The following is a 27500-nucleotide window of genomic DNA, read 5'->3' on the forward strand; positions in this document are numbered from 1 at the left end:
ATGCATAGATACAGTGCACAGAAAAAACAAACAAATGACCTTGCTTACTACATTATACAAATTTGTTTTATGAGAACTTGATTCTACTAATCTGAATCCAACTCGATAGCTTCATCCCTCGATGCACCCGTGGACGGCCTTCCCTTACCCTTACTTCCTCCCTTTGTCCGCTTATTGGCCCTAGTCTCTGCATCATTCCTTCCTGCAACTCTCTTTGGCGCCTTTCTTGCAGATGTGGGCGCGTATGTGCTAGCAGGGGCAAGCTTCTTGGGTGACGACACGCGTGAGGCTGTACTCTCTCGCTCGCCTTCCAGTCTGTCTTCATCAGCTTCATTGACCCTGTCCTCGCCGTCGTCTCTGGTTGTGTCAGACGCCTTTCTGGAGACTGAAGCCGATCTGTGAATGGACCCCGACCTCGATCTAGAATTGGCGTTTGGTGCGCTTTCGCTTAAACCTGCAAATGGCCCATCGTCAATCGGACTACTCACCCTGTCTGCATGGTGTCTGGGCTTTTTGGCAGCTGATGATCTGAAAGGAGGTTTTGTGATATGAGGTGTAGAGTCGTTGGAAGGTGCGAAAAAACGGCTGCTGCGGGGCAAAGGTCTGACTGTGTTCTTCACTTCTTCTTCCTCTTCTTTCTCCTCCTCTTCCTCTTTCTGTTGACGCAGACTCTTGACCAAAACTGACGCTTTCTCCTTCTTCTTTACCTCATCCCCAGGCATTTCACTTTCCGATTCGTCTTCTTCTTCAAATCTAAGATGGGTCCCATGACTTGGAGAAATATGAGTCCGCAGAGATTGCGATGGCAAGGGTGAGGAAGGGACCAGGTCGCCATCATCTATCAGCATGGCTACCTCGCCATTCATCTTACTTTCTTGCTCCATCTCTGCAGTCGCTTGATCTTGATCGAAGAAGTCTAGAGCCGGTTTGATCGGTATAGGACTCTCCCAGTTGATAGCCGCATCGTCCTGTTGACTCTCCATTGTGGTATCAGCATCGGCGACGGTGCTGGTACCCTTTTCAGCGTAAGCGTCGCTAACAGCAGATGAATCTGGGGATGCCGGCTCGAGGTGAGCGGAAGCAGAAATTTGTTTAGTTTGGGAGGTAACAGGTGTAGATGTGGAGTTTTCTGGATGGTCGAATTCGGGGTCGAGCTGGAGGTCTAGGGAAGGATCGAAATCGGGATGAAGGGGAAGTTCAGAATCTTCGGCATTTTCATCTGGAGGTTGTTCTTTCTCCATGTCTTTCTCCGTCGCTTCTGACCCCTCCCTAGTTTCGTCGCCTTCTCCATCTCTCTCTCTTTCTCCCTTTCCTCCCTCGCCCTTGTCGATTTCCTCCTGCCGTCGCTTCAACTCCTGCTCCACTTCCTTCTCCATACGCGCTTCCGCCTCTCTTTCCTCCTTGGTCACTTCCTCGACTTGACTCGCATCCCCTTCGCCCTCCGCATCATCCGCCGCTTTTGGCTTCTCCTTTTCGACCTTCCCCCACTCGCTAGCCAGGTCATCCATGGTTACGACCCAGGATATACGGAGGTTTTTGGTTTCAGAGGCTTGCCAAAACCTGTCAAGGTCGGCGCGCCATTCACCAACTTCAGGTGACCATTCGGGAGGTTGACGACGCTAGTAAGAAGTTGGTTTGTCAACAATGGGCTATCGGTGGTTGTGATGCTGATTGCTTACTTGTACGAAAGAGAGAACTTCTTCAGGCCGTTGCAAAAGCTGCTTGGCATAATGGACTACGAACAAGCCACAGTCATAAAAATTTCCTTGCTGGGGTACCTTTGATAGCCTGCGTTAGCTACGTTCTGCATAATAGCTCATATATGCTTACTTTGCCGTGCCAGTACTGCGCGTCTTCAGGCTCATAGTCAATATTAAGCTTATTCTTAGCTTCATACTGCAACCATCTTGAAAGATTGGTGCCAACCGCCCTGTGAGCGCCTCCGAGAGAATCAAAGGTGATAATCCATGTACTACTTCTGGGTCAGCTACTATCAAGTTAAAATTGATTAATGACTCACCGGCCGTCTTCAAAATTGGCATCTTGTCCCTTGGACTTCCCCTTCTTCGCTGATGCTGAATTCTTTGCCTTGGCTTTCGCCTGTTCCTCGTCATCATCAACCACAGTGGTAACCATAGGTAGCTTGGCACCCTTCTCAACTTGATTCTGCTGCTGCTGCATAGCTAGCAGTGTCGGAGTGACAATAAAACCCCCAGTTCCCTCATCACCACTTCCATCCTTTTCATTTTTGGAGTTGGGTGGTCCACCCAAGTCAATTTCCTGCACTCCATTGCGCACGTCCTTCATCTCTATATCTTCGTCCCTCTCAGTATCTGTCTGCTGGCTCATGACATCGAGTGGATCTACAGACTGATCTCCTGGATGTGGGAACTCTCCATTGCCGTCTTCTGGTGCAGGCGTTAGCGGTGACGACTGGAAAAAAGGAGATTTTCGAGTTTTTGGAGGCGTAAGAGATTGGGCTAGGGATCGCTTGGGAGACTGATTGGATTGCGCAGAAGGTAAACCAGGGGCTCCCTTTTCTTTTTCGAGCGATGCATCCTTGTGTGCTTGTGCCTCTGCGGAAAGTTCAGGTCCAGCTTCGATCTTGGGATCTTCCATAAGCTCTGAATAGTGATGCCCAGGACTTCCACCAACCATACTTCCGGCTGTGGCGCGTGTGTTAGGACGAGAGATTTCTAGGGCAGGTTCTGGAGCACGGGGCCGAAGGATACCTCGAGGGTTGATTATGACAGCCAAGTACCAATGAAAGCTAACAGTCATTGTTTCAGTCTAAATGTTTCAAGTCCATAAATGTACATACTGTTCATTGATTGGCACGATGATGAACCGCTTATCAAAAACATTCTTATTTCGAGTCCACCTCTGGACGGAGTTGTACGCTGGCCAGCCTTCAGGTGTAGGTTTATTCCTGTAGTCTGCATCAGGACCGGTTCCAATTGTGGTTATAGGAAGCTGTCTTACCCTTTCGACTTGTTCGACAGTTTACCATAGAAGAACGAATTAAAAACATGAGTTTCCTCTCTTCTCGCATCGGTCACTTGACTCAACACATGCCTTTTTTCACAATAAGCACTCTTTCTGAACAGCGATCTCAGATTCTCATAGAAGGAAGCGATGAACCCACCTTAAACCAAATTCCAGCAAAGTATCATTTAAGAACTCGCCAACCTTTACTCTGTACTTATCGCCCTGTGTGATGCTCACCGCAGCCTTTTCCGTTGGTGGGTAACAGAAGTATAACTCGTTCTTGTTCGCTGGTGGCGGTTCCTTGGAGACATGTACAGGTCTTTCATCGTCAGAGGAAATTTCTTCGATGAGCTTGTTAGTCGAACGACGTGAACTCCGACGAACGGGCACAACAGGTTGAGGGGCGCTGCACAAAATCGTCAAAACACGCCTTGCTGTTTGGCAGGAGAAAAAAAGTACAAGTTAAGTTTACTCTGATTCCGATCTCCTTGCTCTTCTTTCTTTTTACCTCTACCTCCCTTGGCGGCAGGTTTCTTCTCCTTTTCTTCTTTTTTATCGTCGATTCCGTACGGCCACGAGTCTATGGGGGAAGAGGCCCGACTTGCAATCCGTTTCTCGGCTGCTTCCGCCGCTTTAACACGTCGCTGAGCTTCATGACGGGCCCTAGTATCGAGGACTTGGGAGTTGCACGACTCGGAGAGCAGCTTGCAAGATGCTTGGCTATACATTCGCAAAATCCCATTAGTTATGCATATGGGGAAAACGATGAAAACAAATGGTGCTCACTCTAGCTCGTCGACTCGGTCAACCGCTTGAGATCTCAATCGTGACAAAAACGTATCGAGCCTTTGAGCAGTTTGCAATGATTTAGAAGGCTTTATGCAAAGTTGAACTGTGCCCTCATAATTCAGTTCTACAAATAGAGTAGTTAGCTGTAGGTTTAGGAGATCACGGGATACGCGTTTATTCAGACGTACTCTTTCCGTCCAAAAGATTACTGAATGAACCACGATCGGTGTCGTTGGGGTTCACTTCGAAACAAATGAAAGGATGTTCTTGGCTTGTGCACAACTGAATATCCCCAAGTCTAAGCTAGAATATCGCGGACAGTTGACTGTATTACGAACCTGTATACTGATCATTTTCTTGAAATCAATTTTCCATGATGAGCCTCCGCCTTCACATGCCAACCTCAGCTCTTTTCCATCAAACGTTATCCCGGTGCACCGCAAGATTGTGTTTGGGGAGATCCATGCAAGGTTGAAATTAAGTGGAACAGAATCACCGGGACTCTTTAGAACTTGGGTTGGCGCACGATTTGAAATCTAAAGCATATATCAGTATAACAACGCAGCAGCTCTCGCTCATCAACGTACCTTGACCTGATTTCCGTCCTTGTTATTCATCGGTCGCCGCTGCCTCTGCCCAAACCTCGGCGTCACCTGCTTCGTAAGCATATCTAACTCGGCAACACGCATCTCCTTTGTAATTTTGACCTCCCCGTGCGGCATATACTCGACTTCATCGTCATTTTTGGCCGCACGAGAAGGTTGAGGATGCCGGGCGTCGCGATGATTCCCGAATACATCTGCAGCTTTCCCCTTGCCTTTGAAGGGATTTGAATTTGTCCCTTGCTCTCCACCTGTGCGTCTTGTAGGTTGGGCACTGGAGGGTTCTTTGTTCGGTAATTCGACAAGAACAGGGACATCATCTTCTGTTTCATCAGGCTTGTACGCCCTTCGTACCGGGGATCCCTCAGCATCATCACTATCGTCATGTAAGCCAGCAGAATGAGTGCCCCGGGCATTAGCGAGTAGTTGATTCCTTGACAGAGAGCGGGTATTTGAGGTGCTGGCACGGGTGTTCTGTTGGGTAGGAGTGTTGAGTTCTCGCGAGCCGGAAGCCTTGGGGTTGGAATAGAATTCGCCTTGTGGTACGGCTTTCGCAAGACTTGATCGACCTGAGGCCGCTCCTTTCCTCTGACTCGCACCGTATGGGGAGTATCCGTTTACAACATTTGACATTCTGGCTCTCGCTCGAGTCATGCCGGCCTCCTACAGATCAGTCTTTGGTCAGCTTGACCATTAACAGACGACGGTATAGAGGCGTACTTGTCTGTTTTGCCCAGCCATCTTCTTTCTGCCAGAGCTGCCGCGTGCTTCTCTACAGCCCAGTGAGGATAAGTTTAGAGCTCTCTATGAGCGATGTATGGCACGCACTCTTCTGGCGTCGCCACATGTGTTTCTTCGTCGACTTCACTTGACGCTGCTCGCTGCTTTCCCTTCCCCCTTTGCGCCCGTGTGCTGGAAACTGTGCTTGATGAAGATGTGGATGGAGTAGAGATCTTGGGAATATGATAGGCGGCGAAGATGTCGTCGTGGACCTCGAGCTGCTCCATTGGAAGGGTTTGGGATGAAGAGATAGATGATAAGATCCACTAAATTACTTTTTGTTCGCGGTTGACGCGTTTTCGTCAATGTCATGCGTGACTTTCAGCGGCTCTTCAATAACTCTTCGATGACTTTGAACATATAACATGGAAGAACAGCACCATGGACAAGAACAAGATCAAAATCAACAGCAGCAAGCGTATGCGCCACCAGAATATAGCTTCGACAATGCCTCTCTCTATGCCTCCATAAATGCAGCATCCCTTTCCTCACCACTCGAAAACAACTTTTGGAGGTCTGCCAGATGGTACGTTTAACCATCAAAGATCTTAAGCTAAATATCTAGGTCGCCAGATGGGTCTGCTGTACTTACAACTACGGAGGATCGCTTGTTTCGCATACACACGTTGGTCTACGTCTACTAATACTGCGTACGGTCGCTGATATCTTCCAGCCTGAGTGAGACCAGCCTCGGTACATTCGACACCCACCAATTCAAGCAGCCCGATAGTATAACGTCATCAATATGGTTTCCGACCGCCTCATCTCTGGTTCCGGAGAGCTTCTGCTTTGTGGCTGGGATAAGGGACAATCCTGTCAAGCTTATCGATGCGAAGACCGGCAATGTAAGTCAGCCTAAATGGAAGTTGGTGCTGACAGACTTCAGGTGAGAGCGAGCTACCCCATTATAGACCATCGAGAGCAATTCATATCGCCGTACAGTCTTGCCTTTCACCCCTCACTCTCTAAGCTATATTGCGGCTGCTCTTCTTTCATCGAGATTATTGATCTCACTTCATCATCGTCTACCCGGCTCAAAACCACTTTCACAAGGTCGTCCAAGGATGGGCAGAAAGGAATCATCTCGGCACTTGCTTTTGCACCTGACACCACAGGGAGCTTTGTTGCTGGAGGGTACGATGGATCCGTAGGGATGTACACGGAAGACGGGGATTTGGAAGGATGGTTGGGTGGACTGGAAGTTGGGGGTGTGACGCAATTATCGTACCACCCACTCAACCCAACCCTTCTTTTTGTCGCTTCGAGGCGATCAGATGTAATCCAAGTATATGATATCCGTAACCCCTCTCAGCCGCTGCATAGTCTCCCGAGAAAAGGGCGGACAAATCAGAGGTTATGGTTTGATATAGATGTTTGGGGCAGATGGCTGGCGAGTGGTGATGAGGTGTGTTCTTTCTATTAATTATTTATAATGACATTCTAACCAGTTGTAGGAGGGGTTAGTCAAGGTCTGGGATATCATCAGTCCGGAGGTGCCTGTTGTGTTTGAGGAAAAACTATATAATGGTGAGCGCCCAACTTGTATTTACACATTACTGAGGTCAAGGAAGACGCTGTCAGCTCTGTTCAACTTCACCCTTACTACCCTCTCCTTTTAACATCTTCAGGCTCCAGAAATATGACTGCTTCAGGTTCAACGCTCGATAACGAATCGAATGAAGGCTCTCAATCAGATTCAGATTCAGATGACTCAGCTTCAGGGCTTGAGAACGAGGGTAGTGGGGGTATGACTACTCCGATAGGCAACATTAAAGATTCGACGATGAAAATATGGTCGTTCTTACCTCCAGCGTCCAGCTAGGTGTTTCGTGTTGCCAAATTACATGGGATGGAAATAGCTGGCTTCTTCAAGCAGGATGTTGCCCGTCCAGTATGGCATGTGTCTCAGTTGCTTTAGCCTATTGAAAGGCCGGGCATGCCGGTCGCCCCTTGCATTACATTTCTGCGACCACCACGCAGCTTCTCATTGGAGACTCAAGTAGCAGTCTATATATAACTGGACATATGCATAACAATATATCTATGAGCTTACTCAAACCCCCCATACCATCCAAATAACGCCCAACCCACCCGCTGCAAAACCCATTAATCCCAGTCCACCCCAAATCAGCTTATCCCCAACTTGAACATGCAAATCACCCATCGCTAGCGCATCCCGACAAGCCTTCTCAAGCTGCGTCCCCATCGTAGCCAAGGAAAAGTTTTCGGCGATACGGGTTTGAGCACTCTGAGAGATAATGGAGCGTTGGGAAGAAGAGAGATGGAGGAGAGTGGTCAACGCTGGTGCCCATTCTTCAGCTCGGGGTGGTCGTAGGAGACCCGTGCCGTTCTCAGCATTGGAAGGGATGGAAAAATCAACGACGGTCTCTACCGGACCGCCGGTATCGCATGCCAATACGGGTAATCCGCAGGCCCCGGCTTCGATGGGGACGATACCGAAATGTTCGTTGGTGGGTGTGTACAAGAGCGCTAAGGTAGAAGGAGAAGTAAGGAGATGGGCGCGCTGGGCAGAGGAAAAGTTGAGGAGGAAAATGATTTGCGTGTTGGGAGAGATTGGAGAGGAAGAGGGAATGGTATGATGTGATAAGGAGAGGTTAGTACAGAGGTTTTGGAGGTGGAGAAGAGTTTGGACATTGTCCCGTTGATCAGGGTCGTACCCCCCTGGTTGCAATTAGCTTCTTAACGGTCAAAACGTAGTATGACTTACCGCCAACGACAAATCGAAGATTTCCAAACTCTTCCTTTGAGATGAGATCATCGTCACGAAGTTTTGCAAAAGTCCTTATGGCTAGGTCCACATTCTTCTTCGCCTCAAACCTGTTAAAAGAAATGATTGTAGGTCGATCGGATTGAATAAGGTTGACGCTTCCATCCTTGACATCAGAAGAAGTTGATGTGTAAGAAGATAGGTCGATACAAGGGTAGACCACTCGGCGAGGTTTCTGGGCGAGAGAAGGGAAAGCGAGGGCAAAAACGCGAGAAGAGAATTCAGAGTTGGAGATGATGATGTCCGATTGACCTGTCATACTGGTCAGCCACGGCATAATGAATGTGCGGACAACCCACCAGTCGTATACTCCTCGAGCTTGTCGATAGGCCACCGGTACATGCGCTTCAGTATGCCAACACCTTTTCTCTCCACCACGGCCTTATCTTTGCCCACATCGATCTCCCATCCTCCGCTAAGCAGTTTGTCGGGGAAATGACAGTAAAATACGATCCTTGTCCCGCTAACAAACCTCAGAAGCGGCACAGCAACACTTTGCTGATCGACAAAGAAGATATCGAACCCTTGAAGAGGCGAAAGAGGGTTGGCAATGGATAGCGGACCGGGTAAAAGAAGAGACGTGAGGAGAAGGACAGCAAGAAGAAGGGATCGGAGGATGGAGAAGAGGATGGTGAATGGGAATTTGGGGTGGAATGATCGAGGAAGGGACGATCCGAGGACATGGACTGGAAGAGTGCCATCTATAGTCTCTGGAAAGCACCGAGAAGGATCATGCCTCGAAGTGAATATCGTGACATGGTGGCCTTTGTTTTTGAGAGATAGAGCCGCGTCCACTACGAGACGCTCTGCCCCGCCTTGCCGAGTTAGCATAACACGAGTCAATCAGTCTTACCTATTCCAAGGTCTGGGTGTATAAACCCTATTCGGAGGGGGCGGCTCATTGTGGAGGACCAGTTGTAAAGGAATAGAGGAGTAAGAGTAAAAGACCAAGTACGTGAGACGATTAAGGAGCAGTTGAGTACTGAGCCTCCACCTCATCACAAAGTGCGGTGCCTGGTATACGTCGGATCTCGGGGGCGACAGTTTGGCCCAACAATGATTCAGTACGTCATTTACTTGCTTGTCTGACATACTTGTTGTTATTTGTTGATGATCATTCGCTCGATGGCACTTCATGGTTGGCGGACGGATAGCTTGTGAGTGGTCTGCTGCTGGTTCTTGTGTAGCTTTAACTAATCCTTGCTTGTTGCTTTCCGTCTTTCCTCTAACCCGCAAAACATCATCTCAAACTGCAGCCCTAGTGCCGGTGTTCGTTGCAGTAAGACAGACCCGTATTGGACAAAATCGACAAAGGCAAGCGTACTCTAGCAACAATCGAGAAACAGTATACAAAGATAATATGCATCACATCATCAACTATGAATAGGCTTCAACTGACCGTAATACTACGTTACCGAATATAGAGGGTATGCACGTCTTGCTGGCTCCAACACTTAAAGGATGGAAAGGAGACCGCCGAGAAGCGAGTCGAGGATGATGCCAACATCGATGAGAAGGGCCTTGACGAGGTAGAGGACACCGGCGAGAATAGCGTCAACACCCTTAAGGATGAGACTGAGAGCAATGTCAAGCTGGTTAACAAGGTTGGAGACGCCAGGGATGTTGATGAATTGGCTGGGGATCTGCTGGACGATGCCGACATTAACGGTCTGAACAACGCTAGAGAGTGCCTGAGCAACGGCCTCCTTGTCGTCATCACGGCTGTAAAACAAGGTTAATACAACGGCAATGACTACCAAAATGAAAAGGCCTACGCAATAATCTCACGACGCAAGTAATGGATGCTAGCACCGGCATTGGCGCTGGCGCTGGCGGAAACGTCAATACCGAGCTGGCCACCGCACCAGTTAAAGGCATCAATGACAGTGTTGAGACAGGCCTCAACATCCGCTTGAGACTGGCGGGGCATGGCGGCAGCAGCATTCTGTAAAGCTCATCAACAAAAGCAAACCGAACCGACCAAACCATGACGTACAACCCTAGACTGGACTTCATTGACGACAGAGAGGACGTTAACCTCCTTCTTGACCAAGTCGGGAGAAGAAGCGATAGAATCCTTCTCAGCGAAGGGGGCAGCGAAGACAGAGCCGACAAGCGGAAGAGCGGCAACGATGATAGAAGTAAAACGCATCTTGACAATAGTTGATGTAGTGGCTATAGAACACAAATATTTAGAAGAATGAATGAATGTGTTTATAGAGAAGAGATTAAAAAGATTTGTTGGTGAGGAAGAGAAGAGAAAAGAATCTTGAATTCGTCGGTATATATATGTCGAGGAAGGTGGTCCGGGCGCGATGTTGGTGCAACTTCCGTTTCTTTAGGCGCACTGCCAAGAGCTACTAGAGGTAGTTAAATGGGGAACTAAAGGAGGGTCTGACGAGAAAGCCGTAGAAGAGATCCAAGCGACCACGCCTCCATTGGCTGACGTGAATAGTGAAACGGCTAAAAATGATCTCTCACCGCTAGAAGTTGTAGGATATTTCTATTTCTTCCTGCCTAGAACTTCGTCGTTCCTTCCTACGCGTCTCTAAATCTTCCTTTCTCCAGCCGCATCAATCAGGATGATGAGCTGCATCTTCGGGCCGGTCAGGGCTGTTAACGGCGATTGTAGGGGGTACCAGGCGACGAAGCAGGCGCTCAAGGATGAAACGCACATGTTGACGGTGGAGACCGACAACCTTCTTTCTATTGCTGGGAGTGGTAAATTGTTCACCAACAACCCCGCATCGGTGCTCATAAGATGGACAAGGTTGCTCTTTATCATATTCAATACATGAGGGAGGAAAGACTTTCAATAAGGGCTGATGTTAGAGAGCAAAAGAGAACTCATCTACTCTCTCTACTTGGGCTGTCAAGACCTCTACAAAGCATGAGCACATGCCAAGGAGGCGGCCACATCCTTTCAACGCATTTTGGCTTGCATGGAGGCGTTGGAGAATCCCAAAAAATATTAAGAGCAGATTGCCAAGGTTATTATCCTTTACGAAAAGGAGAGAGAAGTGTTCAGCACTTGACACTGAATCCTAGTAAAATAGCTGGTTGGGTATCTAAGCGGTAATGTTTTTCACCTTACCGATAAGCACTCGCCTGACAGTCCTCTGGGCGAACTCGGATTGACCATGTGAGTCTTTGTCGACTGGAAAGACATGTGTTATCTTCCTGAGATCTGGGATCTCCTCGCTGTCAACTTATGGCTGTGATGATAACCCTCCTTCTGCTGCACCCACTGTACGAGCATATCAGGGTTGTCAAGGACCAGGATAAGTCCATGATATCGCCTCTCTTTATCTGTCCCGCATATCATGTGATCAAAGTGCATGAAGAAGACGTCGATGAGGAATGGTTCACGTTGTCTGATAAGCTTCGACCTGATGCAGAGTGCTTTGGGATATATCGTTTCCCATTTGACCGATAGAATTCGGCCGGTGGGTATCAGGACGAGTTCCGGTTGGACTCTTACATAAAACAGATAATTAATTACGAAAGAAGAAGCAATAAAATAAAGCCAAAAAAACACTAAAAATAGCAAATTTGAATTATACATATATATGTTTTTGGGATATTCACCGCTGTTTACTTTACCGCCGGTTTTTTAAGTTTGGTGACGAGATGAATTTGCGGGGCTCCTTGTTGGCGTCTCTCCATTGTCAATTCCGTCAGAACATCCCACTTTGTCCGCCGAACAATTATTTGTACTTCTGTGCTTCATCACTAACTTACCGTGTCCTGTCGCATTACACAACATCCGAAATGGCGTCCATGGCAGCATGGCTGTCCGTCTTTCAAAATGGAGACAGCGATAGCGGGTGGCCGATTTTTGGAGAACCGGGTGAAGATGGTGGTAATGGCACATCACCTCTGCCCCCAGGAAGTGGACCTACACGTGAGTCAATGAGATAGTCCATATGACTGTTTGTAACCTGGCTGATTTCACTCGCTTTGTAGAGAAATTTAATGGTATGTCGCCTTCACAGCGCAGCTCCCCCGGTGCTACACTGTCATCTACATAATGGTCGCAGTCGCTGACTAAATTTCACTAGGCCCATGGTTTTCTACTCAGCTAGCATTGTCATTATCAATCGGTGTAACAAGCTTCTTGCTCTTCTGTTTTCTGAGAACTAGATGGGAAATGGTATATATGGGGAGAACAAAGCTCAAAGGTAGTCGTCATTGAGTTTGTCTGCGATAAGAGCCGAACGGCTAACCTATGGGTAGACTTTTCGCCTATATCTGCTCATGATCCAGACGCCCACTATACTCCCAGTACAAACAGGTTCTTTGGTTGGATTTTGCCAACATTAAAGACGTCCGAATTCACCGTCCTTCAAACTGTCGGGTTGGATGCCGCTGTTGTAAGTCGCCGATGTATGGCCTTATACGAGACGAAAGCTTATATTAGGTTAGTTGCTTCACTTCTACCGAATGTGCTTGAGCCTCTTCGGGGTATCAGCTTTACTGGCCCTGGTTGTTCTTATACCGCTCAATCTCTTCGTGAGTCTATCATCGAGTCCGCATTGCAGCCGCTAACGAGAGCAGAGACACGGATCAACAGACTCGGGAGCCGAGCAACCAGGTAACAACGATACTCTGGCATGGAATGGGACATCGTCCTTCTCCCCTCACCAGTTATTCAATACCACATCTCCTCATGCCAGAAGTAGCCTGTACGATCTCCTTCTTGACCCTACTACGTCATCTACCATCCATCTCATATTCACCTACCTCTTCACTTTCCTCTCCCTCTCATTCTTTCACAAGAACTTTCACAGTTTTGTCCTATCTCGCCAAGCATTTGGATTACAGCTCATTCACTCTATCTCGGCCCGCACAATCCTCGTCACTAAGCTTCCCACCCATTTGCGTGGCGACCGCGCCTTGGCCGAGTATTTCGAGGCGTGTAACTTTAACGTGGAAAGTGTCAACATCTGCCGCGATGTGGAGCCGCTCCAACGCGGCTTGGAAAAGAGAACATTGGCTCTGACAAAAATGGAGGAAGCATGGGCTGATTGGGTGGGCAACCCCGCGAAGAAAGGATCAGGCTATGACCCGCATATCTACTCTGGCAAGAGCACCCCCCAAGGACAACATGAAGGCACCAGAGAAGGCATGTTGGTGGATGTCGACAATAGTGAAACCAACGATACGGCCTCCTTATTATCTACCGCTCCCCAAACATACGGTACCTCTGAAGACACTGAGGCCAATTCCCATCCTCACGCTCAGGTCCATATCCAAACCAGTCGACCACGACCTACTTTCCGACCCCGGTGGTTTGGTACCAAAGTCGATGCGATTGAGCATTGGGAGAAGAAGTTCAACGCTGCCGATGAAGAAGTGAAAGAGATGAGGAGGACCGGCAGATTTGGCGCTACGCATGCCGCCTTTGTGACATTTGAAGATGCCCGCGATGCTGTAAGTTGGCCATCAGTCTCGATTTTATTTGAATCATAAGTGACCCATGGCAAACTGTAGCAAGTTGCATGTCAGGTAACGCACTACCCGCATCACTCCCAGGCAGTCACTACACCGGCTCCCGAACCTCGCGATATCGTATGGCAGCACGTCTCAATGAGTATTAGGGAGTCCCAAATCCGTGATTTTATCGTCATGGGCATAATGGGCGTCTTGATCCTTACTTGGATTGGTAAGTCCCATAAGCAACTGGATCATGGCTAGATGATTGTACGAGCTGTACTTACGACAATGCAGTGCCGGTATCTTCCTTGGCAACATTGATGTCCTATGAGGAGATTAAAAAGATCATGCCTTGGCTCGCTAGATTCATTGGTTCTTCACCAAGGCTTGCTGCGATCGTGCAGAACTCGTTGCCATCATTGGCTTTAATTACTTTCAACGGATTGTTGCCTTTCTTGCTGGAGTGTAAGTGGGAATTCTGCCCCTGTGGACGCACTTCTAATGACAGTGGCTTGATGCAGGGTTAAGTTATATGCAGGCATTCAAGAGCAGGAGTGCAACAGAATACTCTTTAATGAAGAAGCATGTCGACCTCACCTCGTGACGTAGTTACGCGACTGACATTGGATCGATCTAGGTATCACCTCTTTCTCCTTATTTCCGTCCTTCTCATCTTCCTGTTAACCTCTACCTATTGGGCATTGGTCAGAGACCTCGTTGATACCCCTATGAAGGTAAGCGTGGCCCTTCTTGAGCACGGATAGAATGGTGCATACTGAGTTTCGACCGTAGATCCCCGAGAAACTCGCTCGGGCATTGCAAGGATCGAATGTCAGAAACTTCATGGTCTCATATGTCATGCTTCAGGGTAAACACTTTCAAGACTGCCATCAATTGAACGAAATGCTAATAACTTTTCTCCTCTTAGCTCTTGGTTTAATGCCCCTCCAGCTCCTTAACCTTGGTCCTCTATTCTCTCTCGCTTTAGCCAGAGCATTCTGGACGAAGACTCCACGAGGTTCGTATCCTCATTATCGTTTCTATCTAATCATTCAGTGAATCAAAACTCACGCTACATTGCACTTGCAGACTATGCGGAAGCTAATGCACCGCCTATGCTGAATTATGGCTGGGTGTACCCGCAAGCCTTACTGGTGTTCACTATTACTCTGGTATACAGTGTAATGAGTCCCCTGATACTGATTTTCGGGGCTATTTACTTTGCTATGGCATGTAAGTATTGAAGCATGGGACAGATGCGGATTGCTGATTGTGCGCAGATTTGGTATTCAAATACAAGCTTCTCTTTAGTGAGTGTATATCACAAAAGAGTAACGTCGGTCACTAACAGTGTTACAGTCTACTTCAAGCCTTACGAATCGAACGGTGAAGCTTGGAGAATCACTTTTGCTCGAACTTTATGGGCCCTCATCATATTCCAGCTCTTCATGACTGGCCTCTTCTCTCTTCGAACATACTTCTGGGCATCTGCGATTATGGTTCCCCTCATCGTGTATACCTTGTGGAAAAGCTGGATGATGTGGCAAGATTTCGGCCCGCTAAGCGAGTATCTGGCCATTAGCAGCATATGTGAGGTTCAGAGAGGCGAAGGGGTTCATGGAATTCTGGGCGTGGACAGTGTCAGTCGAAGCCAGAGGTGAACGCCTTCTTTCCTGAGGATGTGCATAGCTATTTACAGCTGACGACCGTCTTAGCATGATTAATCACCGTCGGTACGCTATGAACGACGAAACACTCTATGTGGCGCCTTCCGATTCCCGAACAGACTACTCCCAACCACCCATGAATAACTTTTACTACAGTGTTCTAAACACTGGCCGACGGCGATACGCTCACCCGGCTTTAGACGGAAGCTTGCCAACACCCTGGTTACCGGCCATAAGTAAAGACGATGGAGAAGGCCATAAAGGCAGGGGTACCAAAGCAGTCGTGCTTAGTTTGAGAAGGAAAGTGGTGAAGCGCCTCAGAGGACATAGAGGGGACGAAGGTATCAGCGGAAATGGAGCGGCAAGTATGGAAGGGAGTCATGAGACGTTGGCGATACCAGAAAGTTGGACACATGGGGGATCAGATACAGCACACTCATCAGGGGCTTCACCTTCGCATGCCCAGCAAGAATCATACCCTTCCTCTAGCCTTTCCACCAACCCATGGGGTGATCCTTCACCCACCTCTTCCCTTCCAAACACCCGCAGCACACCAACACTGAAGAAGTCTTCTTACAGGGCTGGTACGGGACCAATCGCGTTACCGGAGGAAGGTAACGTCTGGGAAGACGATGAACCAGAGTCTCCTGTAAGTACCACTCTCCTCCTCGTATCCTTACAGCACAGGTCATTAAACAAGCCATAGTCCACGTACTTCCACAACAGGGAACGAGGAAGGGCGTCTAGCAACATTGATCAAAGTGCGATCGGAGTTAGCGAAGTTGGTCAAGGCAGCAGTGCACCTGTACCACCCGGAGTTGGTGGAGCCCTCTAGACGTGACCTGAGTTTGAACGAATTGCACCTTGTTTGGCTTCTACAATATGCAGCTTTCTTCATTTGATCGCGTAGGGGGATATGTCCACATCGATTTCCAATGTCTGATAGAACATCAAGATTACCTACCATCCTCAATTGATTTCAACCGATGATTGAAGCCTTCGAACTTGACTGTCAAGCTACTGTAGCCTTTATGCACTTGCTGTAACAGTACTTGTTGTTTATTCATTACAGGACAATCCAGCGATTAGCATTGCCATTCGAATTGACTATAGCAAGCCTTCTGACCATTACCACAGTACCAAATTCTCTTTCTAGCCCTTCAAATCTTCATTTATGAGAAGGGACTATGCATTTGCCAACGATTATGATTTGTTGCCACCCTCTAGTTTGTGCTAGTCCTTTCATCCTGAAGCTCTTGCTCCAGTATCTGATTCAAACTCTCCATATCCCACTCTGAAAGCTTCTTCCTTTTAACAACCTCAATCTCCCCGTCTTCCTTGTTCCCTTTGGCATCTCCAAAGAACATCTTTGCCAATTTATCATGTTCTTCACTCCCTGCCAGCACGAGACTAACCACTTTCTGTGTTTCTCCCTCTCCACCTTCACCAACTGAGGCATCGACCACCGCATCAGTACCCAACCTCCCCAACCGTCCTGTAACAGTATCGTAAAATCCCATTCTCTCCCCTACCCCCTTATTCTTCCTCTGCGCTTGCGACAATCCTTGCACATCTAGCCCTCCCAACATATACACTGTCTGCAGCTGTGGCAGATGTAAACCTGTTACAGACGATCTCGCCGCAAGCAAAATGGGCGGTGCCACACCTTCCGCCACGGGCGGGATACCGATTCTTAACACTTCCGGCGTGAGGAGCGAAGTAGACACGCCAAGCGAAGCCAACGCCTCTCCGAGTTGATCGAGAGACGTACCCTCCGGAGGGAGGGCGAGCGCGTATTTTCCCGGCGGAGGAGGGGACGTAGCGTGAAGAAGAGCCAGGGTTTCGAGGATGTAGCCTTGCGATGAGGATGACGAGGAAGCCAGCTGATCTTTTGGTTGGGACGTGAAGCCTGTAAGGTCAGACGTAGGGGTTAGAGGTGCAAAATCGCCTGTCTCATGGTCTATGAGAATGACATGATGTTCCGGTTCTTTTTGTTCTTGCCCTTTTTTCTCCCCCTTTCCTTTGGCGGATTTACCCAACTGTGGGCCGTCATTGGGAGATACGCCGATCGCCTGTAACAACCTCTCTCTAATCAATCTTTTATTATCCGACGCCGATGGCGAGAAATCCAGATCCACAACTCTATTACCTCTCCGTACCCATCCACGGGTCTTGACAAACCGCTTAAACTCCCTACCCATCGTTGCACTCGTCCAAACAGTGTTGATCCCATTCCGTCTCTTGGCAAAATCTAACGTTCCATCACGGGTGATCGTGATCCCCAAAAGCTGGGTTATGGCGTGTACAATAGGTGGGGGGTGACGGATCAGAGGGTGTCGGTAGAGGTCCCGAGAAGTTGCGTGTCGAGAGGGGAGGGATCCAACCATAGTATCTGGTTCGTCCAGGAAAATGTGAGTGAGTTGGGGTGTGTCGAGGTTGAATTGCACGGCAATCTTGGCGGTGGAGATGATGATTGGCGTATCGGGTAACGCCCATGCGGGGGACTTTTCGCCTTTTGCCAACAACGTCTTGGGACTGAGCAAGGAAAACAGAGGCGAGGAAGAGGATGAAGAGGAGTATGATGAAAGCGTTTGCAGGTGGGAGAAGATTTGATGGGCGAGGTGGGGAGTTGGGACGAGAATCATGACTTTTGGGCTATTACCTTTGCTTTTACCCCGGGGTGATGGACGCAGGGCGAGTTCCAAAGCAGCTATTGCTAAAGCCAGTGTCCTAAATAAATGAATTAGCGCATACCGACAGCGTCTCCCTATTACAGTATCAAGACCTACTTGCCACGCCCCATCGCATCTCTCAGATAGACTTCATTTCCTGAAAGCACCGCCAAAAGGAAGAGCCGCTGTGCAGGGGTAGGGTCCTGCACATGCGGAAAGCCCTTCGCAAGTTGTTTCAGTATAGGAAGGGATACGCCCAGCCCCTATATCTTTGGTCAGCTCTACAGTTTGTCTTGCTAATGGCAAAAACGAGAGAAAGCACTCACGGTCCATGAGGATAATTGCGGTATTAGGACATCCTCTGTGGCCTCCTCTTCTTGACTAGCGTCCTCCTGGACAACTTTCGGCTCTATCGTTGTGTCTACAGTGGAAGCTTCGGTCGCGTAATTCCTCAGTGATGGAATAATCTGCGCATGATGTGGATGATCGATTTTCCGAGATGTCGAAAAGCTAAAGGCAAGAAGAGGTCGGGAAACGGCGTGCGCTGGTGCTACAGTTCTCCCTAATTGGGGGGCGCAGCGAGGTACAGCACGAAGAGTATTGGATGTCCTTCCCAGCATCTAATGGGATATACTAGGGAGGTAGTGTTATTATGAGCAACAAGGAAAGAGTAAAAAGGCAGAATATATATATGTTGCAAAGTCCAAAAATCAGCGCCGACGGACTTCTAGTTTTGATCATCGTTCCGTCGTCTGTCTTTGGTCTCCCAACAACAACGCCGTCCAACAGCTTGTCCTTGTAATGCTTTTGCATATCTTACCCTCGACATGCCCACCTGCCAAATATACTTTGATGCATTCTCATAGTAACCAACACGTGGGATCAAAATGCAACCAAAAATAACTAAGCTATACAAACTTGCGCTTATTTATTAACAACAACTCTTCATTAGTAGTATAACGGTTAGAGTATACCGCTTCTCAGTTTCTGAATCTTCCAGTCCTGTTCGCGGTAGACCAGGTTCAACTTCCTGATGGAGAATTATTAATTTTTGTCCTTGTAAGAACGCTATAATTTTTTATATCCTTGAAGCGAAGTGAACCGGCTTGTTCTTATTTAATTATTAAAAGATCTCATTTCTCGTTCAGACGGACGAGAACAAACTTTTCGCTGTTTTCAAACTCGCGGTGTCCGAAAGTGGAGGCTGTGGGAGCGGAGATAACAGCCTACTCCACTTTTCTGTGGCAAAGTGATGATGTCATCAGCAGATGCTCCACCGTGTGACGCACTCGCCCGTCGGCCCCCGGTAACTGTCGAGTCGTTTGCGATGGCGGGGTGGCATGGCTCAGTTGCAGCGTGTTTCAATCCATTCCTACATTTACCTTGTCTCATCCCATTATATTCCACAATGCCTCACCAAATCACCCTCCACCACCTCGACCTCTCCCGCTCAGACAGGATCTGTACGTCCATTTCCATTCTTCGTCTCGTTACTCCTTGCGCAAGGCTAAAAGCATCTAGTCTGGACTCTCGAGGAACTCAACCTCCCATACGACGTTCGAGTCCACTTCCGTCTCCCCACTCGCTCAGCTCCTCCTTCCCTTCATAAAGTCTCCCCTCTTGGCCGCGCCCCAGCCTTGATTCTTGACGACAAGCTCCTCACCGAATCAGCATATATCATTCACACTCTCCTCTCTCTTCCCGAGGTCCAGCAAGCCGCTCAAAAGGGAGAGATTGATGTTCAGGTAGAGAACACTAATGATGATGTGTTTTGGAGCCATTTCGCAGAAGCGAGTATGATGAATCTCTTACAAGGGATGGCGACTGTTGGTGCGACATCCCAAGGGTGGTTGTCGGGGAAAGTACCTGGGTTGCCGGAGATGTCAGAGGATGAGAAGAAGGGGATCCAAAAATACTCTTCTTGGCTCCAAGTGGGTCAATTTTCAAGCCTTCTGATATTCTCGGCTAATTTCTATCGTGTAGGATGGGTACTTCCGACCTAACATTCAGTCTACTATCGACTTTGTATGTCCCCTTACAACACAAGCTTTCATCAATGCGCTACTAACTTTTCTTTCCATAGGCAGAGAATTTCCTCGCCAAACAAGATGCTCCATTCTTCTCCGGTACCTCCAAGCCCGGAGAGGGCGATGTAAGCTCCTGCCCCTTTCTATAACATAGAATGATTACGATCCGTCCAACACCAAACCAACGAACCAACAGGTAGATAGAACTGACCATCATTAACCTAGTTCATGATGTTCTTCGCCATCAACTCCTTCCTCGGTGGGTCGCGAGCTGATATGGGATTCAAAGTCGGTCCCAACTTGAAGAAATGGTACGACACTGTACTTTCCAGGTAAGTTCAGCTCTCTAGACCCACCACAGCATTCAACCATTCTGTGGTCCTCCCCTTTGTTCAAGAGCTAGCTGTGCTAACGGCTTTTCAATCTTTTTACTATGATGTAGGCCCGCAGGGAAGAAAGCTTTGAAAAGATTGAAGCAGGAGGAAGAAAGTGCCAAGGCGAAAATCTAAACTCGAATTCAATCGGTGGTATGAAAAGATATCATGTAACGGAGGAATATGGGCTTCAAATCAATGCAACGGAAACTAGACCTTCATCCCATCTTCTCTCATTTCCACGCCATCCATCTCAAGACATCAACTTTGTAAGACATACAATTTACTCATCTTTACGCATCAAGTATATCAGAAAAGTAAATACTACTGTTTATTTCTTCATCCATTATTCTCAGATTATCTGTACAACTTCACATGTCACCCCCCTCCACATACAAGCTTGTAATGGATTTACAGCTTCGAGCGCTGGATTCAGTGATTACGAGGAAGCTCGACAACTTGATCGATCCCTTCGTAAGGTGGAATATTAAGCTCGTGCTTCTTGCCCAGCTCGCTACCATACTCATTAGCCCATCTATCTCTTTTCACTCCGAGTTGCAATGCAAAAATGAAAAACAAAAGAAAGAACTCACTCTGGAACAAACCTTCCTCCAAGCCAATGCTGCCCTTTAAACGCTTTCACTCCCTCTTTCGGCGCCGTCAAACTTACAAGCACCTCCGGCTCAAATGTCTCTATCATCTCCTTCCCCCCCTTATCATCCTCCTCCGTCCAAAGCGGCTGCGGACCATCCGTCACCGACCATCCCGAGGGAATATCCACCGAAACTATCGGGATCTTTTTTGATACACCTTTGATCGCTTTCAACACTTGATCAAAAGGCTTCCTCAATGGCGGCTGGAAGGAGAATCCAAAAATGGCGTCGAGAATGACGTCGGATTTAGCGAGTTCGGTTTGAAAGGCGTCAACGTCTTTGAGGATTGGGATATTGAGGTTTTCGCACTGTTTGACAAGGCGTTGGAGAAATTCTTTGGAAGAGGGTTTAGGGAGGTAGACGGTAGGGGTATATGAGAAATGGTGCAAATGTCGAGCCGCTACGAGGCCGTCTCCACCCTACAACAAAGTAGTTTGATCAGCCAAAGCCAAGTTTCGACGCAAAGAACAAAGTGGCACGCGTACCTGATTACCAGGCCCACAAGCAACCATCACATGCTTATGTTTCGTGGGCGGAAAACTCTTCGCCAAAGCCTGCGCACATGAGAGACCAGCAAGCTCCATCAACTGCAACGAGGTGTCAGACACATTCTCGACCCATTTTCAACGTATCATTCAGAACTTCGATTCATTTTCCTTACGGTCAAATGGAATGGAGAGGTAAAATGTGATGAGGAGACTTACCTGATCAAGGGAGAAGGCTCCAGAAGCTGACATGAGCTCCACATCGATCTAGGTATCCCAAACGTAAGGTCAGCGGGAGGGTTTGTACAGCTAACGACCACTATGGTGACCAGACATACTTGCTGAGCGAGTTTCTGACTAATGTATCTGATAGGCATCTTGTATATGTGTACTTTTGTTAGTAGCTGAAGGAAATATAATTAATCAAGACAAAGATCGAATGAATCAACAACAAAGATAGCGCTGGTGGGAGACGACGAACACAAGTGGAGGCCAGCCTGGACGTCATCTCATCGGGGATCTGGGTAAACTGTTACGTAAGTTTGTGAGTTCGCATGAGCCTCATCAAGCCTCAACTTTCTTGAATCGTTTCCCGTCACTTCGGTTAAAAATCCTCTTCCGTCTGCTGATGCCGTTGTTCCTGTCTCATCTGGTTTCTGGTTATCAAGGGCAGCAGCGATAATTGGGTGGACAATTGATAATTCCAACAAGTCACTCTATTAAACTACTGTTACTGACGGATCCTGAACTTTCAACCTATTACCTGTTCATCTCACGTAGCATTCGACGGTGGATAATAATGGATGATGTTCAGTGCCCGGCAGTTTCGTTGTATCTTCCTGGAAGTGCGTTATTTATTGTTACTACATCACTATCATTATCAATCCTTAGTGCAGGTTTCTACCGGCTGCATGGGATGCCAATGATGAGTAAGTTGTTATCGTGCTGAGAACTACCGCAAGGACCCTGCAGTATGCCCCATAACGGATAAGACATGTATCGACGGTTACAACGCCATAATTATAACAAGAAACAAAATGTTCGCCATGCCCGATCGAGGATAAAACAACTTGCATAATCTTCGCTTCCATTCCAATAGTAATTTTCCTAAGCTTTCAAAATGAACTGCACTGCAGCTTGGAGGACTAACCAGTCAAAACCCAGGTGGATAGAAGAGATTTTTAGAGTCTGTCTACATGACGAAGGAGCCACTGCAGGTGCCTATAAGAAGATCGCGGTTGGTATTGAGGCTGCATGTGGCCTGATTGAAAAGTTTCAGCCCACATAAGACCTCGCTCATAGTGCTAGACTGATGTGTCAGTATTTTATTGTATCAGAACATGTAGTGGGGACTCACCTGAATGCCCATCACACCCTGAGGACCGGGGTATCCATCGAAGCCGTTACTCTCAAAGATAGATGACCACTGGGTGTCGACAATATCGATAAAGATGTCTTCCGAGGGGGGTGACTGGAACCCAAGATATCCATTCCAAGTCATATTCTGAATAGCAAGAAGGGTGCCATTGGTGATAATGACCATATCTGGAACGAAATTCAGAAGTGTGTAAGATTTGTTTGAACAGTAAAACTTACCATAGTCACCATTACTTATCAAGACCCTATTCGTAGCCTCGATAACTTGAGGCAAGACCTTTTGGATAGGATCCAATGACAAGTCACCCCTACCTTGAGGTCCTTGTTCTACGCCTCCAACAAAGACCGCCCTGGTTGCACAAGCAGTCCAGTCAATATGTTCGGGAGCGTGAATAGCGGCTTTAACGTCAGATCTGTTGAAGTAGATGCCACCAGGGGCATAGCTGAGCTGAGTAGGCATACCGAGGACGTCCCACAGGAGAGGGCACATGAGATTCTGTATACAATCACGATTAGTGACAAGACCCAAAAGGTAATCATTTATTTCAGCTCACAATTTCATAAATGTCGAAACAAGGGTTGATCCGTAAAGCCATATTATTGACGATGTCGAAGATGGCACACGTTATGTTATCTAAATCATAGTAATCGAAAAACAGAGGCGGCTGGTTTTCAGTCGGAGGAAACGTAAGGTACCTCTCGATATATTCCTTGTAGCCGCAGAACTCGTGAAGATCTTTCAATTCAGCCATGGTAGTTTTGTTAAAATTGAAAAGGTTGGCATTGGCTTCGACAAAAGGATAAGTAGTGATCTGTTCTTGCACAAAGACAGATTCGCCGATAGTAGGGTCGTACATAAGGGCCCCTATTTGATTCAATACAATGCTACGCTGGAAATGCATTACCACTTACCAGAAAGATTGTAATATGTTTTGTCTTGCGCGTCCAACATTGCCGCGCCGATATAGGGTACATAGCGACCTGCATATGATTCTCCTGTGACATAAATTTTAAAATTTTTGATTCCAAAGGTATCCTGGAAGTTCTTGAACCATTTGATAAAGTCCTGGGCAATCTCTTCTTCTGTCGTAGCCTTAGGCGTACCGATTGAGAACCCAGTGCCAATAGGTTGCTCTACCCTACACCACAAATAAGGCTCGTATTGAACTGAGTTGGTGAAAAAGACTCACCACAGCATGTTGGTCAAATTTACCCATGAGTAGGGGTTGATAACAGGCGCATACGTTCCAGGTTGCCAAGTCCATAAACCGTTCTCTTGGAACCATCCCTCTAGAGAGCTACATCCGGGACCACCGTTGAGCCAAATTGTGAGATCATCGGAGTCTTCTCCCAATTTCGGCTGGAAAACGAAGAAGAGGGCTTCCGACTGGTTGTTGTAATCGATAGGTATGAGGCCGCTGTAAACCTCACCAAGGTCGAATGGGACCTCAGGAAGTGATTCGATGAGGAATTCTGAAATAGACTGTAAGGACTTTGGTAGTCAGTAGAGAAAGAGCTACATACCGGAAGTTCTGTTGTTGTAAAACTTCCTTTTTGGGTGCCTCTCCAGGAATGCACGGCATTTTTCCATTTTCGACGCGTCACTATTCGACGCGTTGTTAGCGGGAGCCTCCTTTTTAGCCTCTTTTGCGGCAAGAGCGGCTGGTCCTCGACCACGCAGAGCGGAGGGATCACTGGCGGCTTCGATGACCGAACCCAGAGCGATAGCCAACAAAGCAGTCGTTACTACTTTGGACCACATGGTAGATTGTTGTAGCGTACGTAGATACTAGGATCCAAGGCAGAGCGTGGTATTAAGAGACGACGCCCACAATATGTTGACTAAAACTGAACGACGAGACAGCAATGGGGACTTTGAGGATGATCGATAGGGTAGTATTTATACATCCTAAATTCACACCTCTTGAGGATCTTCTGTTGCTTTGCCGCCAGAGATGGGCTATGTGCGATAAGTGCATTCTTTCCAATGGTGACAGTTGATTGAAAGGAGTGCCAGATCTGCAATGGGCACGGATGCGATTGGTGTTGGTTGCGGTCTTGTGTACCGGGTATAGGCGCTGCTTATTGGTGGTCAGAACGCAGGTGCAATGGATGTACGGTAGGTGTATGGGGGTTTTCTAGAATCGATCTTCACGGGTCCCCATTATGCAACAATCCTGCTTTATGACCGACGGACGACGAGCCAAGCCTGCGGTCCTTCCGTCTCGACCGAAATTCGTTCATCCCCTATTTTAGATCTGGCCTGCGCCCAAAATATCAACGTTCTTGCTCATCTCCCGGCAAAAGTGCTTTTGTCTGGCAAAATGGCAAACGTCGGTCGTGTGACGTCTGCCCAAAACACTAGTCATGCTTTCTGCTGGCCTTGTACCATCATTTCGACAACAACGCAACAAAGAATAGTTATGCAAATACGAAGACGGTCGCAGGTCCGGTGTACGGAAAAAGAGAGTTTTTGGTGTCAACAGATCTTGTCACAAATAATAATATCCCCAAATCCATTTCAAATTTACTTATTTAATTATTATGTTCTTTCAGTATTTTTTTAGATCGGTTTCTCAGGGACCCCAGGTGTTTGTCTGGTTTTGCCAGGCATGCGTATACTTGGATATTTTTTTGGGTACTCAGTCATACTGCAGCTTCGATACTTACGAATACCACTGAGTGGCTGGGAGGACCACGCTTTCAAGCGTGTTGGTTGATTGTTGTTACATTTTGTAATGGTGGCGGAGCAAAAAGTGGCAGGACCAACCGAACATATGTAACAAATATGTACAGAAAAAAGATAATTCTCCATCAGGGAGTTGAACCCTGGTCTACCGCGAACATGACTGGAAGATCCAGATACTGAGAAGCGGTTATACTAACCGTTATACTAATGAAGAGTTTTCTGTCAGATGTATTTCTTAGCTACATTATGTGATATATCTCAGATTTCAGGTTCACTGGTTACTTAATATGACGAGCCTAATGATGTCGATTACTTACCAGATGGAAAGTCACTCAAGACTGTGGGCGTGTCAAGTTGGAGACGTGGGAAGAACATTGAAAAATTTGCTAACCGTCGTCGGTAGGTGATCCTAGACTAAACATGAACGAACAACAAGGAACAGTGGCCGGTCTGAAGTTTCAATTCAAAACGCTCATCATCAGGTAAACAGCAACCATAATAACAACGGCGATGCCGGTGGAAATGGTGGTTTTTTGTAATCAAATTCCACCTGGAAGCATTAACGGAATCAATTATTTTGTAATAAACAATTTGAACCGCACACGTGCATTATTACAAACCGCCTACTACCGTAGGAGTACTCCACCACAACCAACCACATTCCCTCCACTCCTTGCTCACTCCTGTATCTGGTAATGTTCTTCAGCTCCTCTTTCTTCTCATAACCTCTTTCTACCCTTACAATGCCACCCTCAACCCATCCTCAATCTCGCTCCAAACCTCTCCTCAACATGGACTCCGACCCGGCGTCATGGCTGAACTTCTCTCTTCCGCCACGCGCAAGATCAGGCGCGGGTGTCCCCGGCTCTGGCGTCCCTGGTCCACCACGCAGGAGCAGGAAAGGTGGCGAGGGCTGGCGAGGTGGGGTATTGAGTAGAGAAAAGTACCTCAATGCTTCATTCAAGTTTGTCTTAAAACCGAGCGAGGCGTTGTCTTATGGAGCGCATTTCGCTGATCCAGATATGTAAGTTGCCACTTGGCTGTAGAACGTAGTCTCACGTGTATGGTAGATCGTTACACTGGCCCAACATCTTGCAGATACTTGTCCCGACGTTCAGCGCGCTGTCAGTAGCTCAAGGGTATGTATCCGAGCCGCATGCTGAAGGTGGTTATACATCACATGATTTGGAGGAGATGGGCGAGGAAGCAGCAGAGCGGCGGCGGCGGATGGAGGAGGAGAAGCGGGGGAGGATGTGCCCTATTTGCTTGGGCAAACCAGTGGCAGGGAGGATGACGAAGTGTGGACATGTAAGTGTTGTTTATTTGTAGAAGGGGGTTACGCTGACACCGATCAGATCTTCTGCTTTCCCTGTATTCTACACTACATCCAACTCTCTGACATTCCGAAATCTGCGAAATGCCCGATATGTGGAGATATGGTCCAGTCAAATGCGCTCAAGAGTGTAAAGTATCTCGACGCAGAGGCAATGTTAGAGTCTTCCACGCATGCCACCAGTGACGCCTTCGAAGCTTCACTCGAAGAAGCCAAAAGGCTCGATTCGGGAGATCGTCATGACAAACGACATCGACTTCACATGCGCTTGATTCAACGTCCCCAGATGACTACTCTTGCTTTGCCTTCCTCTTCGACCTGGCCTTCCGACGCTGTACCCCCGCACACCGCACCGTGGTATTTCTTGCCCGATATTATCACTTATAGCCGGTACATGCTGGCTACACCTGAGTATATGGGCAAGGAACTAGAACGGGAGATGAGAGAGTTGGGGGGAGAGTGGGAACTGCTAAGAGGGGATGAGCTGGGAAGGGTGTTTGTCAAGGCTGCGATGGACAAGGTTGAGCGGCAGATGATCAAGGTGAAAGAAGAGCTTGAGACGGAGTTGGTTAGAAGGTCTGAGAGAAAAGGAAGAGAGGCGTGGAGTTCGGCGATCGGCGGGGATAAGAAAGAGAAAGAGCAACAGAAGGAGAGGGAAAGGAAAGAGCAAGAACGGATGAAGCGAGAGAAACAGCAAGACATTGGAGCGGTCCCTGTGGAATTCCTTGCGAACCAACAAACTACATTTGATAACTCTGCCAATATAAATATCCCTCCAAATCTCCCTGTCGAACCGAACCCGATGCCACCCATGCCTCGAGATAAAAAATCTCGTCGCCG

The 27500-nt window shown here is 47.8% G+C and overlaps 10 protein-coding genes across 10 annotated transcripts in view; 4 read left to right on the forward strand and 6 right to left on the reverse strand.

The window, feature by feature from the left end:
* Window positions 1-86: 86 nt before the first annotated feature.
* CNBD5590 (hypothetical protein) lies at window positions 87-5012 on the reverse strand (the record flags this gene model as incomplete). Its single annotated transcript, XM_770512.1, has 13 exons — window positions 87-585; window positions 688-1619; window positions 1680-1778; window positions 1831-1972; window positions 2021-2770; window positions 2822-2929; window positions 2983-3075; window positions 3146-3422; window positions 3497-3708; window positions 3775-3901; window positions 3966-4059; window positions 4116-4313; window positions 4365-5012. The coding sequence occupies 13 exons, from the start codon at window positions 5010-5012 to the stop codon at window positions 87-89; spliced, it is 4179 nt and encodes a 1392-aa protein (XP_775605.1).
* Window positions 5013-5524: 512 nt separating this feature from the next.
* Window positions 5525-6981, forward strand: CNBD5600 (hypothetical protein; the record flags this gene model as incomplete). The annotated part of the gene is made up of 6 exons (XM_770513.1): window positions 5525-5685; window positions 5725-5784; window positions 5833-6004; window positions 6046-6564; window positions 6614-6686; window positions 6731-6981. 6 exons carry the CDS (start codon window positions 5525-5527, stop codon window positions 6979-6981), a joined length of 1236 nt encoding a protein of 411 aa, XP_775606.1.
* A 231-nt stretch (window positions 6982-7212) lies between these two features.
* Window positions 7213-8849, reverse strand: CNBD5610 (hypothetical protein; the record flags this gene model as incomplete). Its single annotated transcript, XM_770514.1, has 4 exons — window positions 7213-7841; window positions 7888-8199; window positions 8247-8762; window positions 8801-8849. The coding sequence occupies 4 exons, from the start codon at window positions 8847-8849 to the stop codon at window positions 7213-7215; spliced, it is 1506 nt and encodes a 501-aa protein (XP_775607.1).
* A 552-nt stretch (window positions 8850-9401) lies between these two features.
* CNBD5620 (hypothetical protein) lies at window positions 9402-10099 on the reverse strand (the record flags this gene model as incomplete). Its single annotated transcript, XM_770515.1, has 3 exons — window positions 9402-9669; window positions 9723-9892; window positions 9944-10099. 3 exons carry the CDS (start codon window positions 10097-10099, stop codon window positions 9402-9404), a joined length of 594 nt encoding a protein of 197 aa, XP_775608.1.
* Window positions 10100-11718: 1619 nt separating this feature from the next.
* On the forward strand, window positions 11719-15885 carry CNBD5630 (hypothetical protein; the record flags this gene model as incomplete). The annotated part of the gene is made up of 17 exons (XM_770516.1): window positions 11719-11851; window positions 11914-11925; window positions 12009-12128; window positions 12184-12320; window positions 12373-12459; window positions 12505-13380; window positions 13441-13612; window positions 13678-13848; window positions 13905-13983; window positions 14021-14117; window positions 14176-14251; window positions 14312-14401; window positions 14473-14616; window positions 14664-14693; window positions 14743-15040; window positions 15099-15699; window positions 15757-15885. The coding sequence occupies 17 exons, from the start codon at window positions 11719-11721 to the stop codon at window positions 15883-15885; spliced, it is 3252 nt and encodes a 1083-aa protein (XP_775609.1).
* A 388-nt stretch (window positions 15886-16273) lies between these two features.
* On the reverse strand, window positions 16274-18342 carry CNBD5640 (hypothetical protein; the record flags this gene model as incomplete). Its single annotated transcript, XM_770517.1, has 3 exons — window positions 16274-17780; window positions 17840-17985; window positions 18049-18342. The coding sequence occupies 3 exons, from the start codon at window positions 18340-18342 to the stop codon at window positions 16274-16276; spliced, it is 1947 nt and encodes a 648-aa protein (XP_775610.1).
* Window positions 18343-19130: 788 nt separating this feature from the next.
* CNBD5650 (hypothetical protein) lies at window positions 19131-20258 on the forward strand (the record flags this gene model as incomplete). Its single annotated transcript, XM_770518.1, has 6 exons — window positions 19131-19185; window positions 19244-19653; window positions 19706-19747; window positions 19806-19874; window positions 19975-20081; window positions 20192-20258. 6 exons carry the CDS (start codon window positions 19131-19133, stop codon window positions 20256-20258), a joined length of 750 nt encoding a protein of 249 aa, XP_775611.1.
* Window positions 20259-20555: 297 nt separating this feature from the next.
* Window positions 20556-21638, reverse strand: CNBD5660 (hypothetical protein; the record flags this gene model as incomplete). Its single annotated transcript, XM_770519.1, has 5 exons — window positions 20556-20637; window positions 20717-21195; window positions 21262-21363; window positions 21481-21528; window positions 21600-21638. The coding sequence occupies 5 exons, from the start codon at window positions 21636-21638 to the stop codon at window positions 20556-20558; spliced, it is 750 nt and encodes a 249-aa protein (XP_775612.1).
* An 804-nt stretch (window positions 21639-22442) lies between these two features.
* CNBD5670 (hypothetical protein) lies at window positions 22443-24400 on the reverse strand (the record flags this gene model as incomplete). The annotated part of the gene is made up of 7 exons (XM_770520.1): window positions 22443-22565; window positions 22619-22806; window positions 22858-23134; window positions 23193-23503; window positions 23551-23777; window positions 23829-24111; window positions 24163-24400. The coding sequence occupies 7 exons, from the start codon at window positions 24398-24400 to the stop codon at window positions 22443-22445; spliced, it is 1647 nt and encodes a 548-aa protein (XP_775613.1).
* Window positions 24401-26070: 1670 nt separating this feature from the next.
* The window catches only part of CNBD5680 (hypothetical protein), a gene marked incomplete at both ends in the record, with an annotated part of 2313 nt that continues 883 nt past the window's right edge, over window positions 26071-27500 (forward strand). The window contains 3 exons of the mRNA XM_770521.1: window positions 26071-26351; window positions 26398-26635; window positions 26683-27500. The exon at window positions 26683-27500 is cut by the window's right edge and continues 883 nt beyond it. Coding sequence (XP_775614.1) covers window positions 26071-26351; window positions 26398-26635; window positions 26683-27500 — 1337 coding nt within the window. The remainder of the gene's footprint in view (window positions 26352-26397; window positions 26636-26682) is intronic.

This window comes from Cryptococcus neoformans, chromosome 4 (assembly GCF_000149385.1).
Source record: "Cryptococcus neoformans var. neoformans B-3501A chromosome 4, whole genome shotgun sequence".
Classification (NCBI taxonomy): Eukaryota; Fungi; Basidiomycota; class Tremellomycetes; order Tremellales; family Cryptococcaceae; genus Cryptococcus; species Cryptococcus deneoformans.